At 49.0% G+C, this 17,331-nt stretch overlaps 4 protein-coding genes and 1 long non-coding RNA gene across 9 annotated transcripts; 2 read left to right on the top strand and 3 right to left on the bottom strand.

The window, feature by feature from the left end:
* Window positions 1-172: 172 nt before the first annotated feature.
* Window positions 173-2,362, bottom strand: LOC105701021 (caspase-2). 4 transcript variants are annotated; one of them, XM_012427411.1, is made up of 7 exons: window positions 2,267-2,362; window positions 1,916-2,171; window positions 1,607-1,836; window positions 1,256-1,529; window positions 941-1,191; window positions 613-862; window positions 173-545 (listed from the first exon to the last, which is right to left on the bottom strand). In XM_012427411.1, the coding sequence occupies exons 2-7, from the start codon at window positions 2,051-2,053 to the stop codon at window positions 423-425; spliced, it is 1,266 nt and encodes a 421-aa protein (XP_012282834.1). In that variant the 5' UTR covers window positions 2,054-2,171; window positions 2,267-2,362; the 3' UTR covers window positions 173-422. The 4 variants fall into 4 exon arrangements, with proteins under 4 accessions (XP_012282834.1, XP_023290084.1, XP_012282835.1 ...); XM_023434316.1 differs by having other exon boundaries at window positions 1,607-1,833; XM_012427412.2 differs by having other exon boundaries at window positions 2,294-2,309.
* A 224-nt stretch (window positions 2,363-2,586) lies between these two features.
* LOC105701017 lies at window positions 2,587-11,010 on the bottom strand. 2 transcript variants are annotated; one of them, XM_012427406.2, is made up of 4 exons: window positions 10,827-11,010; window positions 4,735-4,994; window positions 4,543-4,662; window positions 2,587-4,459 (listed from the first exon to the last, which is right to left on the bottom strand). In XM_012427406.2, the coding sequence occupies exons 1-4, from the start codon at window positions 10,851-10,853 to the stop codon at window positions 3,784-3,786; spliced, it is 1,083 nt and encodes a 360-aa protein (XP_012282829.1). In that variant the 5' UTR covers window positions 10,854-11,010; the 3' UTR covers window positions 2,587-3,783. The 2 variants fall into 2 exon arrangements, with proteins under 2 accessions (XP_012282829.1, XP_012282828.1); XM_012427405.1 differs by lacking the exon at window positions 10,827-11,010 and adding an exon at window positions 8,921-9,228.
* Window positions 10,109-10,926, top strand: LOC105701018. The gene is made up of 3 exons (XR_001104176.1): window positions 10,109-10,292; window positions 10,375-10,759; window positions 10,821-10,926. It is a non-coding gene; the product is annotated as an uncharacterized LOC105701018 (long non-coding RNA).
* A 2,593-nt stretch (window positions 11,011-13,603) lies between the features above and the next one.
* Window positions 13,604-14,995, top strand: LOC105700751 (protein PELPK1). Its single transcript, XM_012426902.1, has 2 exons — window positions 13,604-13,612; window positions 13,675-14,995. The coding sequence occupies exons 1-2, from the start codon at window positions 13,604-13,606 to the stop codon at window positions 14,992-14,994; spliced, it is 1,329 nt and encodes a 442-aa protein (XP_012282325.1). The 3' UTR covers window position 14,995.
* Window positions 14,996-15,027: 32 nt separating this feature from the next.
* LOC105700909 (retinol dehydrogenase 12) lies at window positions 15,028-17,329 on the bottom strand. Its single transcript, XM_012427177.2, has 7 exons — window positions 17,286-17,329; window positions 16,575-17,224; window positions 16,437-16,518; window positions 16,015-16,319; window positions 15,642-15,761; window positions 15,330-15,543; window positions 15,028-15,247 (listed from the first exon to the last, which is right to left on the bottom strand). The coding sequence occupies exons 2-7, from the start codon at window positions 16,690-16,692 to the stop codon at window positions 15,088-15,090; spliced, it is 999 nt and encodes a 332-aa protein (XP_012282600.1). The 5' UTR covers window positions 16,693-17,224; window positions 17,286-17,329; the 3' UTR covers window positions 15,028-15,087.
* Between the last annotated feature and the right edge of the window lie 2 nt (window positions 17,330-17,331).

The following is a 17,331-nucleotide window of genomic DNA, read 5'->3' as shown; positions in this document are numbered from 1 at the left end:
AGGTGGAATTTTTTCTCTTTCACTTCCTTGACCTTTTCTGGTACTCGTGCAGGATGTAAAACTTCAGAATAAACTTGATATACACTTTTTTAGTTCTTTTGCGTCAATGGATACTAAGAATTTTAAAATTAATATGGAAAAGGACAAGAGTAAATTATTATCTGTAGCATGATTAGATCTTTGATTTAACTGGATATTTTAAATTTCATATGTTGCAAGTAAAGTACAAAATCTCTAATGAATATTACAGGCTGTCTTCAGTCGATCTAGGATTACATCGCTTAGCAATTGCTGGAAGTTCTGTGTAAATGCATCGGTTTTGTGATAAGCATCACTTAGTCTAAGGTATTGACACGTAGTAGCAGTATTTGTACAGTAATTCATTCGTTGATTGGAATTTGGGCGGCGCATGAAAATTATAATTATCTATCTTCTTCAAAGAGTCCCGGGTTTAAGTAACAATGTTTGCTGAAACCCATTGATGTCACTGTTAAAGTTTGACAGCTGTTGTCTTCAGTTCGAATACACTCTATTCTGGAGTCAATCTGAAAGTAGCACAGTAGACGTCAACTTACCGTAGAAAATTAAGAAATTATTTTACAAGAAACTTACCATATTAAATAAATCTTGCAAGTGCGTCGTACAGGCATAATTCATGAAAACATCACAGAGAATCTGTATGAACCAACTTCCTGTTTTGATGTCTCGGTTTGCTGCAAACCCTGGCATTGTTGAGTGCGCTACTAAAATGTCGGAATAATTCCTTGTTGTCTGAACATTGAGATCGATTTTTCCTATACTGTCTGTTTTCACACAAGTATCAGTCACGTTTCTAGGAATAGCTTTCTGTATTCTTTGGCCTCTGAAAATATCAGAAAAAAAGGAATGATAAAATGGTAACGCCTGTCAGCTTTCGTAAGATTCAGGTGATTCTTCATACCGGCAAGCTTGGAAGATAAATACTTTTGGTTTACCAGCCAAGGCCCGACACCTTTCGACTGTAAAGAAATCAAGGATTTCTGTACACAGGACTGGCTGATAACGGGGCGAATTGAAGTCGACACCTTGTATCTCCGTTTCAAGACTGTCATCAGCAACTTGGTCACCATGGCTAGTGATTACAACAAAGCAGGAGTGGACTTTGTGAAAGTCTTTTTGACAAGAAAATTCTCTGATGGCATCCTTAATTTGCTTTAAAAGAAAAAATATAACTTGTGTCATATAAGGCTGGAATAGATCAGACAATATTTTATACCTTGCCAGTTAGGTTACAGAGAGTCGTCACTTCAAAGCCCATTTGTTTAAAGAGCTCTTCAAGATTCTTTTCATCATGTTCAGCTCCAGCTCTGCTTCTCTCATTAATATATTGAATATTCGCGATAATTAACACAAAGCCACGAGGATTACTTCTCATGGGATATCTTTCAACAGTTTCGATCAAGGATGGACAATCCAAGAAAGTCAAGGCTGGTCTCACCTTAATTTCCAACGGCTCGTCGCAGCTCTGCATACGTTCAAAGTATTCGTCCCTACAAATTTGAATACAAGGTGAGCAGAAACCAAAACGATCTGCAAACCCATAATCTATATAATTTATTACACTTACTTCAAGTCCATAAAGGGCTTTGTCATGTTGGAAATATTATTTTCCACATCCTTTTTGTAGTTAAATACTTTAGCCTTAACGGATGGTTCTTTTTGCTCCGCCAGTAAATCAGCAAGATCTTCATGGCCAGACTCCCGAAAGCTTTTCAATAGATTCTCAAACGCTCGAGGCCCTCGAGTCTTAATGGTCAGGAACACATCGCGCACTGTTGTTATTGTCACAGGACTCTTCTAAACCAATTTGCTCATCTTTTACCATATAACTGATTTTCAAGTCAGTAACGAGAAAGCTATCGAATGAAAATCTTACCGTCCAAATGGGAATATTTACGTCATCACGATTGTATATTCCGTTCTCTAATAATTTTGGCCACAGAGCATCAAAATTGATTCTCTGGACAACCTCATCACAATGCAAGTCGAGCCTCCTACGATGATCTTTATTCATTTTAATATGAATGCTCTGTTATCGGCAGGTCTGAGTGAAAATACTACAATTGCACATCGGCATCGGAATAATTGTCATGTATAAAGATTCCAAAATTCTGAAGGCATCTATACATCCACTGTACCAAAAAACATATTTTCCATCAAGAACCGTCAACGGATCAGCATCCGAACACAACACTGATTTATCCAGGTAGAAATTAATAGTACGTACAAAAACATGTAAATCTTTATGACGTACTGCAGGCAGTGCTGTCCTCAGCTTTGACGGAAAATAACGAAACGTCTCGATATCTTTCCTGATGATTCACACGAGATATACTTCCTTTTGACAGGTTCTGACAGATTATGCTCAGTCTCGTCGCCATCTTGCTAAACGGGGCGCGAGATTCAAATCGTCGAACGACTGAACCACAGCGGAAAGTAAAAGTCGAAAAAGGAAAACGGGAACTCGAAGCTTGTAACAACGAGAGAAAGGAAGTGGACTTACTTTCAACTATTCCCGGGAATCCGGGCGAAAGGAAACTCACAAGACTCGTCGGACTTTACTCGTTTAATAATTAGGCAATAATTTACAGGCTCGTCTCTTCTACAGCCGAGCGACCAGGGCGTATCGATGGAACGCCAAGAAAAAGTTTCCCCCCGTTTTCGTCAATCCTCCGCGACTCAGCGCCTCCAATTCGCTAAGGAGACCTCGTCGATGCGCCGTGATCGGCACGGCTAAGGGGACCAGCGGCTTTATTAATAATATTAGCAACAATCTCGCGCTAACTTAGAGTTAAGGAGGCAATTATTAGGGGCGAAGCGTCGCCTTCTTGCGAGTGTGCCGCGGCGCTCGGCATTTTGAACTCTTCTCGGTCTCGTATCGAGGCTGGACTAGACGTTTACGAGACAAATTCCGACCGAAGAGAGCTGGGGGAGCTTAGAACTATCGCCTAAGCCTAACAAGAGGTCGCCGATGACGCCACGCACAGAAATACCGATTTACCGGCCGGACACGTATTTGCCTTGATGTTTTTAAGGGCACCTTCGCACGCCCGTTTCGATTATAACCCACGAACGGTTTTCGGTATTTCGGACACCTTCGCGTGCCACTTTGGTTCCTTGGGAATGGAACTCGCGGAGTAACGGTCAAGAGATGCGCCCGCTGTTTGCGGTGATTCGTGATCGTGGAGCGAAATCCAACCGTGGCCGTCGATGGGTGCGCCGGGCCTGGAAATCTCAGGGCGGAGCGAAAACGCGCTCCTGGAAATTACCAGCCAACGCAAAGATCAATGTTTTGGCTACTCAAGATTTTTTTTCAACCGGCTCCCTGTGACTCGTGGAACCGTCATTTCGGCACGGTTCCTGGCTATCCAGATTTTTGGAGAAAGCGGAGAGATTACGAGAAGCTCGCTCGAGTCGGTTCCCAGGATCCCTTGACGGCCGCCGGCGATGCACCCACCGATAGTTCGTGATCGTGGAGCGAAATGCAGTTGTCTGCCGATGGGATCGCTGCGAAATGCAGCTATCCACCGATGGGATCGAGGAGATCGACCGGACCACCTGGGGACCACTAGGAACCGCCGACAAGCGCGATCCATCTGACCCGGAAGGGACTCTTCGGGTTGTTCTACTTCGCCCCGCCTTCGCGAGGAGAATAGGATACCAACTAGAAAAGTCCCTCCAGCAGGACGTCGAAGCCTGCACTCCAGCTATGCCGAAGATGAAGACTGATCACCGATCACCTCGTCAATGCGAACTCGTCCTCAAGCTATCATAAGGCGGGGCCTGGAAGCCCACAAACTTGTTGTTCTTCCGATGCTGAAATCCATTCTGCGCGTCGGCACTGTAGTAGACGACTCTCCTAATGCCGAAGGGGTCGACGTACCCGAAGGAGCCCACTTTCTTTTCGGGCTTGTCCTCCTCTTCGTGGTAATGTGTCTTCAAGTAATACTGGAAGCCATCCGCGGTGGAGTGCGCCCCATCGTAGGCGGGGTACTCCGTAGAGGGAGGCTGGTACCGGACCTGGCCCCTGGAAGCCACCGAAGCCCTCCTCGAGGGGAAGGCTCCCTGCTCCTGGAGACCCTGGAAACGCCGACTCGAGTCGCTCTGCAAGGTTTGTGGGCTCCTTCTGGCAGGGTATCCACCCTTGGCGATCGGCCTGCTCTCTTGGATCCTGTTGTCTTCAAGAAACGGAGGCTGCATCACCAGCGCCGGGGCAGGCCTCCTCCTGTACGACCTGAAGGGTCCCTGGTACCGGTACCCGGGCCCGAGGTAGTTAGTATTCGGCTGAGAATATCCATCCTCCAGAAGTGGAGAAGTCGTCGTTGGACTTGGCACCGCGAATCTGCCGGGATTCCTCCTCCTCGACGTCGCCGTGCTGGTGACGATGTTCTTACTCGCTACGTCGCTGATTTCCGGTTGTCTAGGTAAAACAATTCATGAATGGTACTCCTTTTATGTTATGCCGAGTAATGAAATATTTTGTAACAATTTTCAGGGCAATACCTGAAGGGATTCGGAGGACGCTGTGGCCTGGCCAGGACTCCACTCTGGGCGGGGGCGTTCTTCGAGATCGCCACGGCATCCTGGATCGGCCTGTCCTTGCCCACGTATATCGTCTTAGACCTGGAAATTCATGGAGGTAATTTGATTTATTCGCGTTAACGGGATGGATCAATTTCAGGCACTGATCGTTACTTGAGGATCCGGAAGCCCTCGCGGTCGGCGATGTAGTCCTTGATCCTGAGATACCCCAGGGGGTCTAGCCAGCCCTCCGTCCCGATGACGGTCCCGTCCTCCAGCCTCTTCTCCTTCCGGTACTGCCCGTTCAGGGTCTGGTACCGGAAGTACCTCTCGGGGCCCTCATCCGTCTGTATGTGGTACTGCGTGTTCGGCTCCAGGCTCCAGCCGCTCCTCTGGGCTTCGATCTCGTCTGCAGTCAAGCAGAACACTGAAACCTGTCCCGCGGGTCATAAGCAACGATTACAACGATTGCAGACGTCGGCCCGCCGGTAGCCGCATTGTTCTCCACAATGGCGGGAAAAGGCGGAGACGCCGAAGAACCTCAGCGTTTTTCGGGGCTCGGAGTCTCGAGGACCATTGTTGTAAACCTTCGTATATCCTGGGACTGCGCGAGATAGCGACGACACGCTTTACTCATTTATCTAGCAAATTATTTATCAGCTTATAGCGAATTATCAAGTCCCAAAATATACGAGCGGTGCTCGAGCTCTAGGAAACCTAGATCTATGTGGAAAAAAAAATCATTAAGCGTCGCATAGGTGGATGCAAAGCGAGGTGTAAGAAGGTCGCTAAAGTACCAAGTGGTACATGGTCACGTTGGGTCGTTACGTATCGTTGGTCCGTGAACCGATAAAGTGACTAATCGGCCTCGAAGACACCCAAATGTATCATTACCGATGTATCCCGGCTCCGCCCTGCTCGAGATCGGTTAACTGCGTATTGTTTATCGCGATAACGACCCTGGTCGATCCTTACATGGCTCCTCGACATTGGACACTGGCCAGAACCGATTAGCAAGCGCTGCGCACCGAAGTGACACCACTGAGCGAAATAGCTACCCGTAATTGTTCCTAGAAGAGGCTAGGCGAGAAAGCCAGGCGAGAGAGGCGGTTTTCGATAAATCGGGCCGATTTTTTTGCAGCCTCTCTTTCTCGCCTGTTTTTATACGACGCCGGCCGTTAAGGGACGGCTCGTGGCACACGTAAGCATTGAGTAAGATCGCGCACCGAGTCGGCAAAGTGCGTGGGATTGGGAAAGTCTCCGGTCCGGCCTCTCCAGGCCATATTAAGAGATCCCATGTTACTCGGACTTCGGGTCAGCCGGGTACACGGACGTACGTAAATGCGCGAGTACTCGTCCAGGTACGCCGAGGAGATCCTTCGCGTGTCTCCGTGTACACGGTACGTACACGGCCCCATAAAGTCCTTCCAAATGGGCCGACTCGCCCCATCCGGAACCCCCATGATGGCGCCTGGCTTTATGTACCAAGGACCGAGACCGAGTGGGTGAAACGCGCTTAGATCACTCCTAGGAATTTCTCGGGCGGACCTACGTCGATTCTGCGACCGCTAAATTTTATACACACGCGGAGGACGCATGTTTCAATGCGACTAGATTTAATTTACCGCATATTAAGGTTAATTACTCGCTTTCCGCTGGTTTGCACTCGGATAAGGCGAGTGGTTGTAGAGTTTACGCGCCAGGGCAAACCGGTGTAAAGTGGGCGAGGGTTTTGGAGCCTCTTCAAAGAGTCGTTTTATTTGCAGGTGCTAACGACCCCGAGGCTTCGCCAATGTTTGGAGAGGATCGGGAGAGGAGGAAGCGGAAATGCCCAGAGTCGAGGGAGGATGAACGAGGAATCGAGGGAATCGGAGGAGCGACACTTAGGTGTGTTTCAGCCGGACCTCGGGTTCGTCGCCCGGAATAATCTGCAGAGTAATTCGTACCGTCGAACCTCGCATCGTGGAAAGCACAGTTAGGAGCCTCGATGACTCGGAAAAGAAGAGACGACCGAGAGAGTTTTTAAACTGGCGAGCCTAACAGCCGGAACGGCGAGATCGAGCGATCGATCCGGCTACCGAGTATCCTCTGCGATCGGAATATCACCGCCATTATTTGGCTCTTCTCCGGGGGGAGACAAACGGCATCGAGCCGACAAAGGACGCGGAATGGAGAACGTGGCGAACGCGACTACTTGCGATCGATTAAAATATCGCTGCCTTTGAGGAGGAGATCGCGATGCCGGCATTGAAATCCCCGGGTGCAAGGGACCTGAAATCGAGGCTAAAGAGAGCTCGTTAGAACTCCGGGACTCATAATCGATTAAAATAGATATCCGCAACGGGGTCCAGTTCCCACGTCGGCATTGGCCGTGGTTGCCGTGAATAAATAATCCCTCCTTGCGTTACTTCAATTCCTGCGTGTCCTGTGCCGGCATTGAAGTCACCGCGAGGGACCTGAAATCCAGGTCGGTAAAAATAATATGGAGGTTCTATGAGCCCTCTTTATTATAATCTATTAAAATAGAGATTCATGGCGGATTTTGAGGAATAAATGTCTACCGCATCGCCTGTGTCACCGACGGAATTTCCGTGATCCGAAATCGAGGCCGGCGAAAATGGCTCAGTAGAATAATAATATTCGCACGTATTTTTCGAAAGCTAGAGGGTCTCGTTAGGACTGCTATTGCCGGCATATTATATGACACGAAACGCGGGTGCACGTGACGGGAGATTAATTATTCATGCCAGGTACTATTCTCCTTTTGTGCAGCCCCGGCCTTGATAATGAAAGTGCATCTCGCGAGCTCCGGCGCCCGTAAAATGCGGCTCACTTTCACCGGCGATTAGCGACGCCGCCTCGAGATGCGTCGCTTATCAATGCCGAGGCCTCGGAACGGGTTCGATCGAGCTCGGAAATTCGATTTCGATATTCAGACCCGCAACCTTCGTGGAGAAACGCCCGGAGAAACGGGACAGGCCGGGCACTTCCGATCGGACCACCTCGAAAGCGAGATTTCATTTTTTAAATTGCGCCTCTCCGACCACTTTCAACTCTTTCGCCGTTTAACGAGGGATAAACGATCCGATTCGAGGAACGCTTAACCGCCGGTGCCCGATTCGAGGGCGGTGGTTCGTTTAGAACTCGTAAACGACCATGTGACGTCATTAACGACAATCACTTTGCGTGTAACGAGACTCGTTACAGAGACTCTGCGTTTCAGTGTCACGGTCTCGGGGTGCGTTTAGAAATTACGAACAATTTTGTGACATCATTGACGATAATCGTGTCGCGGGTAACGAGGCTCGTTATACCTCGACATTCGGCGCTCGATTTCAGTGTCACGGTCTTTGGCGGCTTGGTTTAGAAATTATGGGCGATCTTGTAATGTTTAACGGCGAAACGACATTTAAAGAGTCTGGGTACAGAGCCAGGTCGAGTCAAGAGGAGTGATTACGTCGGGGATGTAATTTCGTGGTCCTTTCGCTGGGATGTCGATTAAAGAGCAACGAGGCTTCGCTTGATTTAGTTTGATCATTCTTAGAAAAAATGTGATAAGGCGAGGGAGAGATGGCGTCCTTTTAACCGCTGACCTCATCGGTAATTATCCCTTCATTTCGCTCTCGGTTGTCCCGTTCTCACGGCACGGAAAGCTCCGAGAAGGAATATCGGTCACCGAGGTCTCGGAGTCATTAATAGTCGAGGAAGCAAGCCTCGTCACGCGATGATTTACGACGACCCTGGGACAATTCGAGGCGTCGTTTACCCGCGGCCGTAATTCCGTAAACTTTAAGAGTCGCACTCGAAGGCGTTACCGATTACGCGAGCCAGCTCATCGCGATAAAATTCGAGAATGACGACCGCTCTCGAGGTGCACCTCGGCGATGACGCCGGTGGCGTCATCCTGACGTCGCTTCCCGATAGGACGCCAGCTGACTGTCGATCACGGAGGTGCCAATTACGCCGAGCAGACGCCTAAAAAACGCGGACATCACCCGGAGTCTAACGTTTAACGACTACCGAGGAAAAAAGAGGAAACGCTCCGCTGGATCGCGAGGCGTTTGTCGCGACTGTAACAAACGGATGACCCTGATTTCTAATTTTAATCCCTTGCGTCTGCTCGACGAAGGATATCGATAGAGGAAATAGCGATGAGACTCGATGCGTAGAGGGTGGAAACCGAATGTCAAAATGTATTTGGCGAGAAACTCGAGCGAGCTCCTCTGCAACCGCGGAGATCTCTCCTGTGCGGGCGTTAAAGTTACTCGCAGTCACCCTCTCGAGACTCGAAATCTCTAAGTTAAAATCAATGTACGTAAAATCTATTGACGTGACGTTATCTTTTATCAATGTATCTCACCGATAAGAGCGTCAGGCTGAGGATGGCTCGCAAAGAGCAGTCCATTATCCCCGAAATGGTCGTCACTCGTTCATGTCCGAAATTCGCCGGGCGATGCGCGTTTCTTTGCGGTCGGTTTCAAGGGGGCTCATGAGAGATGATCGCCGGTAGAAATTATTTTTTGGGGTCTCGCGAGGTGTCGAGGGTTGCTAATTATTAGACGCGTTCCCGAATCCCGGGAAAATGGCGGAACGCCGGACGGGGAACCGACCGAGGCGAGGCCGGAGGATGCGGTGCCGAGACTGAAGACAAGCCGCGTTCTCGACTCGGCTTTGCCACCTCTACCTCGCGGACGAGATTCCCTTCCGTTTGCTGCTCGTTTTCACGGATTCCCCGCACTCTGGGGAGACCGGAAGGACGCGACTTTGAGGCGACGCCGCGCCCGGGAAGTCTGCATAAAGATGGCGTCACCGGTCCCGCGCACGTAATCGGAGACCCGCGACATCCTCCGCGGAATTGACGCATCATTAACCACTCGAGGAGGACAATGATTTCTTGTTAAATTACGAGAACCTCGAAGGACCCTTTATTCCCCTAAATTGGCGACCTGGAAAATGTGCACAGAAATGGCGTCACCGATTTCTGGATTTCTATCATCGCGAGGAATTATTGAAAACTCGTAGGACCCGTGAAATTCGTTTTTCGTCGCCATTTCGCGGATATCAGAATCGCCGAAGATCATCGGGAGATAGAACTCGAGATTCTAGAGAGGCGTGAGAGAGCTCTCGATTCCAAGGGGTTTTCCTCTCTTTATCTCGGTTCTCTCTCGCTTTCCGCGTTCTCCCTCCAGGTCGCACCTAAACAAAGTTTCCGCGCGTTTTCCCCCTCCGTGCTCGTCGTATGCCGTTCTTCAAGAGATGCCGATGCCGGCGCTTTGCCGGCGCTTTGCTCCCTTCTTCTTCTCCTTGTTTGCGACTCACAACGCGAGCGTGCTTTCACTTTTACGAGCGGACACACTCCGCGTCGGAAGGAGAGCACGAGTCGCCGCGATCATCGCCGACTAACGTCGTTTACTTGCCTTGCGGAAGTTTAAAGAAAAAACGGGAGAGGAAGAAGAAACCTACGAGTCACCTCGCGCGAACTCGAATTACTCTTCTGGAAAATTTAGACGAATGGAATGCATTTATTCCTGATTGTTTCAGGCGCAGACGAAGGCAAACGGAAGGCAAGCCGAAAATTCATAAAAAAAGATATCCCGGGGTCGAAGAAAAAATTTAAGAGGAGGAAGAGGCTCTACAGAGATACGGAGAAAATCAGCGGATTTAAATCCTGAGCAAGGCATGGACGGAATGCGGAAGAAATGGCCCAGGGATCGCGTTACGACCTTCTTCCGGTATGTGCACCGTGCAAAGGCCTCGAGGCATCTAAAAATTTAATATTCAATTTTTTTTTTTAACGGGCTGACTTTTTTTTAGGGTACTACTCCGGATAGCGAAGGGTCAGAGGGAGGTGTCCATGTCGCAACTCGGTTACAAATGGTCTCGCAACGGGAAGTGAGAGAGGTCGGCTCGTGAAATGGAAGGAGGCACCGAGACCGAAAGAATCGCCGGAGATGGATGGCGGCTCTATGACTCCTCTTTATGACTCCTTGCGAAAGGGGTGCCGCGCTGAATAACTCCGGCTCTTCCTTCGCCGGAAGATGAATGAACGAGTTTCGCGGCTGCGAGCATCGGCCTTATCAAAGGCGACATTTCCGGAGACGAAGAAATCGCTTGGAAGAATGAGCCGCCTTGCGAAAAGGGGTGACACAATGAACGACTGCGAACTCCTCGTTCGGATGGCGAAGAGAGTTTCGTGACGGTGATTATTTACAGGTGGTTCTTACGTTATGTTCATGGTTTGAAAGAAGGAATTTTTTTAGACTCACCAGAAGGAGGAGAAATCCGGAATTCATGCCGGGATTTAGAAGACGAAGAAGCGGAAAGCTGCTTCAGGGTCCGACCCCGAAGAGGAGCTCTCATTCCGGGATGGAAACTAGTCCGCGAAAATCCCTGCGGACGCTCCGCGATCGGCTTATCGGGAGCAAAGGTCCGCCGCGACTGAAGTCTATGGACACATCTTGTCTGGACCGATGCCGGATGCTGGGAGGCAGAACCGAGAGCTGCGTGTTTTACGCCTTCGCACCGAATGCCCGCCAACTGAGAGAAGCGAGGCTTCCCAAACAGAAGTACTCTGCTGAGAAAAAAAATTATACTTGAGTCAAATAATTATTCCTCAGCATTAAAAGATAACGAAATTAAGGAATTCGTTAAAAACCGCACATGTAGCATGAGAATCTTTTTTTTTCTTCGTAGAATAATATCGACAATTCGCACCTCTGGGCTCGAAAAAAAGAAAGGACCTGCCTCTCTTATCGAGATTTACATAATTGACTTTCGACTTCCTAATAGCCGAAGGTTAACATCTGGAGAGAGGGACTTCCTTCCCGAAGAAATGCTTCACGGATGTTTGTCCGGTTTTGCGATCACGGAATTAATGTAGGGAAATTTTGTCTAGGTGGAGAAAATTGAGGAAAATTTGAAACGGTCTATTGCCGCATGGAAGGGTCGGCAATCGTACCTTGGAGCACGCAGTGACGTATTCTCGAGGCTGGCAATAATGGAGGTGTACATAATGCCACTGAAGTACACGTAGGCAGTGATCCCATTAACATAGTGGCAAGATACACGTTTCCATTCTTTGCGCAATTTTACACCGCACACAGAAGCGAGGGAACCTCCGTTTCTCGCAATTCGCGAATTACACATCCCCGGGGAAGAGGAATAAATAAATAACTCTTCTTCGGCGTGTCCCAGATTTTCCAAGTAGATATTATTTTTTATTAACAAAGGGGGAAATTAATGGAGGATTAATTATTACACTGGGCGAATAAACAGGCGAAAATTAATCGGAGGCTCTCTTTTGGTTTGTTTTCAGGCCGTAGACATCGAACCACTCGCTTTTGGGAGGCCGAAAAAGGAGACGAAGGCTGAATAACGAGTGGAAACGCCAAGAGAAAGACGAACGTATTTGTCATCCAGCTGTGTGCGAAGTGGACTAATTCTCGACGAGGACACCACGAAGGCCTATCAAAATTCAGAGACACCCGAACACGCCTCCTTATGCAGATTCTGCCGCTGGAAAGGCGATCGATGGTGGTCCATTAAAGAAAAATAAAAGACGAAGAGGAAGGAGGCGGCAACCTCTCGTCGACGACTCGTTCGCCATTTTTGCGGACCCGTTTTCGGAGTGGGCCTCGAAAATTCCTTTCCCAGTTTTTTCTACCCAGACCCTGAAGAACGATGCGCAAAAATCCCGGATAATATTTCCTCCGCGTTTCCGAGACTCGAGATCTTTGTCAGCTAAAAATTGGAGAATTTTCCAACGCCTAAGAATATTTTTTCATATTTTTATTCCGGAAACGGGGTTTAACATTCCGGAGGGAATTGTTTGGCTTTCTTCAGGGTGAACCCTCGAGGTGGTTTCGAGGCGCGAGGTTCGAACTTATTAGCCAAGAACCGGACTGCAATCTGGCCGTCGTAGGTCTCTTCTCCGTGTTTTCGCTTCTCTTTTTGCCGCGAGATAGCCGGAGAGCTTCTTGCTCGATTTGTTAACTTCCAAATATGTAAAATCCGTTAAGACGACCAGCCGAGCTCGTCAGCGTTGCCGTTTATGGCCGACCGTCAAGACTCTCGGTCTTCTTCTCCTTCTTCTTCATCCGCTCCTTACATCTCTGATTTTTCCCTCCATCCAGATCCGCCCACGCCGCGATGAGGATTCTTCGCGGCTATTCTTCAAGGTCGAAGAGCCAACCTCGCCAGGATTCTTCCAGTTCTCCATCCTTCGAGTCTGCGTAAAATCGTTGGAAAAAAAAAAATCAAAAACCCTGTAGAGATCGATCACTTCGGTCTCTTAGCCGACGGATTTTAAACCTTCTCTATTTTCCTCAGGGAAGGTGCGGAGGAAACGATCCCGATGTCAGATACCAAAATGGCCGCCGGGTTCCCGCAAAGACACCGTCTTTTCCTTCCTGCATTATGCAAACATGGGAAAAAGATCCCCGAAGCAGATTCCTCGATCTCCATGCGACCTGAAGATTAAGCAAACGCAGAGAAAATGGCGACTAAAGTTTCTTCAGCAAGGAACAAAGGAGCCCTGAAATTGCATGAAACGCGAGCGCTTCAATCACCGACGTTTAGATTTAATTAACAATACTTAATTAATTATTAAAGAGGCGCAAGGTGATACTCCGCTGCCTTTTGGAAATCGATTTGAAAAATTGCCGGAGGCAGTGGCCGAAGACCTCGCTTTCTCTGGAAAATGGCGTTTTCCAATCATTCCAATTGACAAACGTTAACGAGCCCTCGTCTAATGCACCAGGATGTAGAAATAATATAACAAAACCTGCCCTGGAGGCGAATTTCGATTTTTGGTCGGGCGTGCATAAAAGGATGCACCTCCACCAATTTCCCTGCAGTTGCGAGGCGGTTCTTCGAGTACCTTCGACCATGGTAAGGAACATAAACCTTCCTGAAATAAAAATTGTAACCTCCAAAAGCGCCGTCCGTGAGACGTTCGGGGTCGTAAATAATAATTTATTGGGACACTTCGTTAAATTTCTTATCGCCTTCGACATTTTTACTGGCCGAAGGATGCGTATGGGAAATGCCGGAAGTAATCGTATAATAATTCTGTCGGCGTTCCTATTAATTAAATCTTTTTATTTTTTATTGCAGAGGTGTCTGTTTGTGCTAACACTGGCAGCTCTCGCCTGGGGGGAGCCATGGTTTGGGAAACTCGGCAACATCCAGGGACACCACCTTGTGAACCACAAGCTGGATTTCACCAAGTCCCACATCCTGCCATTGTTTCAGGAGAAATATATTCGTAGAAGCGTGCCAACTCCGTCGAGAGGACCGGTGGGCCAGATCGACCCTGCGGAGCTCATCTGGGACTTGCAAGCCCTGAAGAAACCACCGCAACGGGAGATCAAGCCGCACCCGGTCTATGGGGTTCCTCAGAATAGCTTCTGGGATTTTGGAAGAGTTCAAGCTCATACCGAGGCATCTAGGGTGCCTTACCCAATATATGGATTACCAACTGAGGCCCCAAAATTTCCTGAACCTCCGGGGGTGGTAACTACCAAGGCACCTAAGGTACCTCACTTTCAGTATGGCCCACCGACTGAGATTCCGCAAGTTCCCAGTTTTCCAGTGACTACAGAGCCTCCCAGGGTACCTCATCCGGAGTATGGAGTGCCCACGGAAGTGCCAAAAATTCCTGAGCCTCCAAAATTGCCGATAACTACCGAGGCACCTAGGGTACCTCACCTTGAGTATGGACCACCTACTAAGGTTCCAGAGATTCCTGAAATACCCGTTGTCCCTGAGGCTCCGTACCCACCAGAGGTTCCCGAGGAACCGAAGCAGCCTCATATCGAGTATGGACCGCCGAAAGAACTTCCAAAAATTCCTGAGCCGCCTGTGCTTCCAGAAGCACCTTACCCACCAGTGACTCCTCAAGTACCGAAACAGCCTCACACCGTGTACGGGCCGCCAATTGAACTTCCGAAAATTCCAGAGGTTCCAGTGCACCCGGAAGCACCTTACCCACCAGAACTTCCTGAAGAACCGAAGCAGCCTCAAACCGAGTACGGCCCACCAATTGAACTTCCAAAAATTCCCGATCCACCGATGCTTCCAGGAGGTCTTTACCCACCAGCAATTTCTGAAAGTCCGCTTGCACCAGAAGCACCTTACCCAGCAGAAGTTTCCGAAGAACCGAAACAGCCTCAAACCGAGTACGGGCCACCAATTGAACTCCCAAAAATTCCCGATCCACCTACGCTTCCAGGAGCCCCTTACGCCCCCGAATCCGAAGACGACTCCGTAATTCTCGAAATTCTTCACCAATTCGACGATTCCGTAAACGTGCCAAAATTGCCGGACACCTTTCAAGTCTTCGACATCCCTGAAGCAGAGGTATTACCAGCAAGGACCTCCCCTGGGAAAAAATTCCGATCCTTCGAGTCGCTACCGACACTCCTACGACGATAGCCTTTCCAACGATAAAAAAAAATCTTATGAATTAAAATACATATATTTATAAATATAGAAAATAAAATAATAAAAATATCCCGCAAGGTTCTTCTACATCTTCGATGAGGAGAGCTCCTCCGACGCGGTTTCCAGCAGCTTGTTCAGGTCATCGGAGTCTTCCAAACCGACGAATCTGGTGCTCTCCTTCCAAAGTTTAGCTGCCACTTCAGGGTCCGTTGCCTTCCTGAAGGGAGTCACCCTAGCGCACTCTCTGGAAATATAAAAATCGGATGATGCTCATATTTTCCCAAGAATTTTAATTTCAACACTCGCTCCGATACTCATCTACTCACTTATAGAAAAATCCAGACTGATCGGCGATTGATTCCTCCACGACGCAATAGATGGTCGTCTGAGCACCAAGTTGAGGCGACTTGATGACCGGGGTCAACATCTTGAACATCATTCGAGCACCCGGGAACAAAGTCGAGTCGACGTGTCGACTAAGTTCTGTGCTAACCACCCCAGGGTGCAGAGAATACGCGGTGATCCCCTCGATCTTGGCCTCTGAAAGGAAATCCAATTTTAATCCGCCATCCCTAGCTGGTAAGCGTTCCACCCTGAAGAGGCGACCGAGAATAAATAATTACTCCAGATATTTTCACCTTTCAGGCGACGAGCCAACTCCGTGGTGAACAGAATATTCGCCAGCTTGCTCTGAGCATACGCCTTGGAGGCTTTATAATTCCTCTCCATGTTCAAATCCTCAAAATGTATATTTCCCACTGCAAAAGCGAAAAATGGTTACGCTGAACGCTTTACAAGAAAATAATTACACCGCTCGGACATTTCCGGACACTCGGTAAGATTTATAAATTTATAAGTTCCTCATTTAGGTAGGCTGGACATCATCGTTGCGCTGGTCAGGAACAATGATAGATAAGCTACTAACCGACTGATAAATTTTAAACGTGACGTCTTATCGTTCACGAGATACCGCCTCGAAATACAAAGGCGATGGGTAGGAGGTTTATGTACCCATGTAGAAATCCGAAGCCACGTTAACGACGCGACAACCGGGACCAGAAGCCTTCAGCTTCGGGAGGAGCAGCAAGGTGAAGAGGAAGGGGCCCAGGTGGTTCGTCTGAATATGCGACTCAAAATTGTCCTCGGTCTTGCTGAAGGGAGCCATCATGACGCCGGCATTGTTGATCAAGATGTGGATCGCAGGTTCCTCTTCGACGAGGGCCTTGGCGCATTTCCTGACCCCTGCCAGGCTGCACAGGTCGAGTTTGCGGACCACCAGCTCACCTGGACCGCCTTTGAACTGCTCGCGATTCGATCTGCAAGTAATGATCCAAAGTTCAGAATGCAAGGTGCAAGAACGATCCAGAGCCTCGCCAACCGGTTCTCTAAGGATTATGTAAATTATGCGGACCAAGGAAGATTATAATACGTACGTGGAAGCCGAGGTTTCCTTCAGCTCCTCCACCGCCTGGTGCGCCTTAGCCACGTCTCGGCATGCCAATATCACCCTGGCTCCTGAAACGGGCACGAGGATTTTAATGGTTCCTGAAACTAGCGAGCAGAAGGCCTACCTCTCCTGTAAAGGTCCCGGGCGGTTTCCTTGCCGATGCCAGTGTTGGCTCCCGTGATAACGACGGTTTTGCCCACGAGGCGAGCCTTGCTGCGACAGCTCCTGCTGAAGGGCCACATATCGACCTCTCACTTTCTGCCGTTCCCCTTGAAATTGATCCTCCCCGATTTACAGGCAACTTGCATAACTAGTGGACCACTTGTTTAGATTTCTGCAGACTTTCTCGCGGAGTTTGGAGCAGCCTTTCCGGGAGTTCCTGGCGACACTCGACACGGCGCGCCCAGGGCTGGAATTCACTGTACAGCAATCCCGTTATTGTGGATGCGGCTAGAGGAGGAGGTAGTTCTTCGGGTGGTGGATATCACGATGGTGGGAGACGGATCGTGCACCGGAACGAAGAAATGCCTCGATGAAGGGGGACGAGGCGATACCATTTCTCCAGGGTCGGACGAGGACGAGGAAGGACCCGTTTCCCTTGCACGGGAAACGGATCCCACTGGAACTGGCTTTAATGACTCGAGGTGCTCGGTCTCCACTATCTCAAGAACGAGGCGATGCATTTTCTTCGAGATCGGACAAGGACGAAGGACAAGGACGAGTGCTCCTTCCGAGCAAAAGGATCCCTCCGATTATCCATTGGTACCGGACCCACTATAAAATAATTTCGATATCAACGTTTCAAGAATTTAAAGCACTCTTCGGGATTACTCACGAGGTCCCTCTTCAGGGCTTCCCAAAAATGTTGGAAGATCCTGGGA

The sequence above is a fragment of the Orussus abietinus genome, unplaced genomic scaffold (genome assembly GCF_000612105.2).
Source record: "Orussus abietinus isolate OABI.00-Male unplaced genomic scaffold, Oabi_2.0 scaffold9, whole genome shotgun sequence".
Lineage (NCBI taxonomy): Eukaryota > Metazoa > Arthropoda > Insecta > Hymenoptera > Orussidae > Orussus > Orussus abietinus.
Note: the sequence above shows the minus strand (reverse complement) of the source record. Positions and strands in the feature narration are given on the sequence as shown.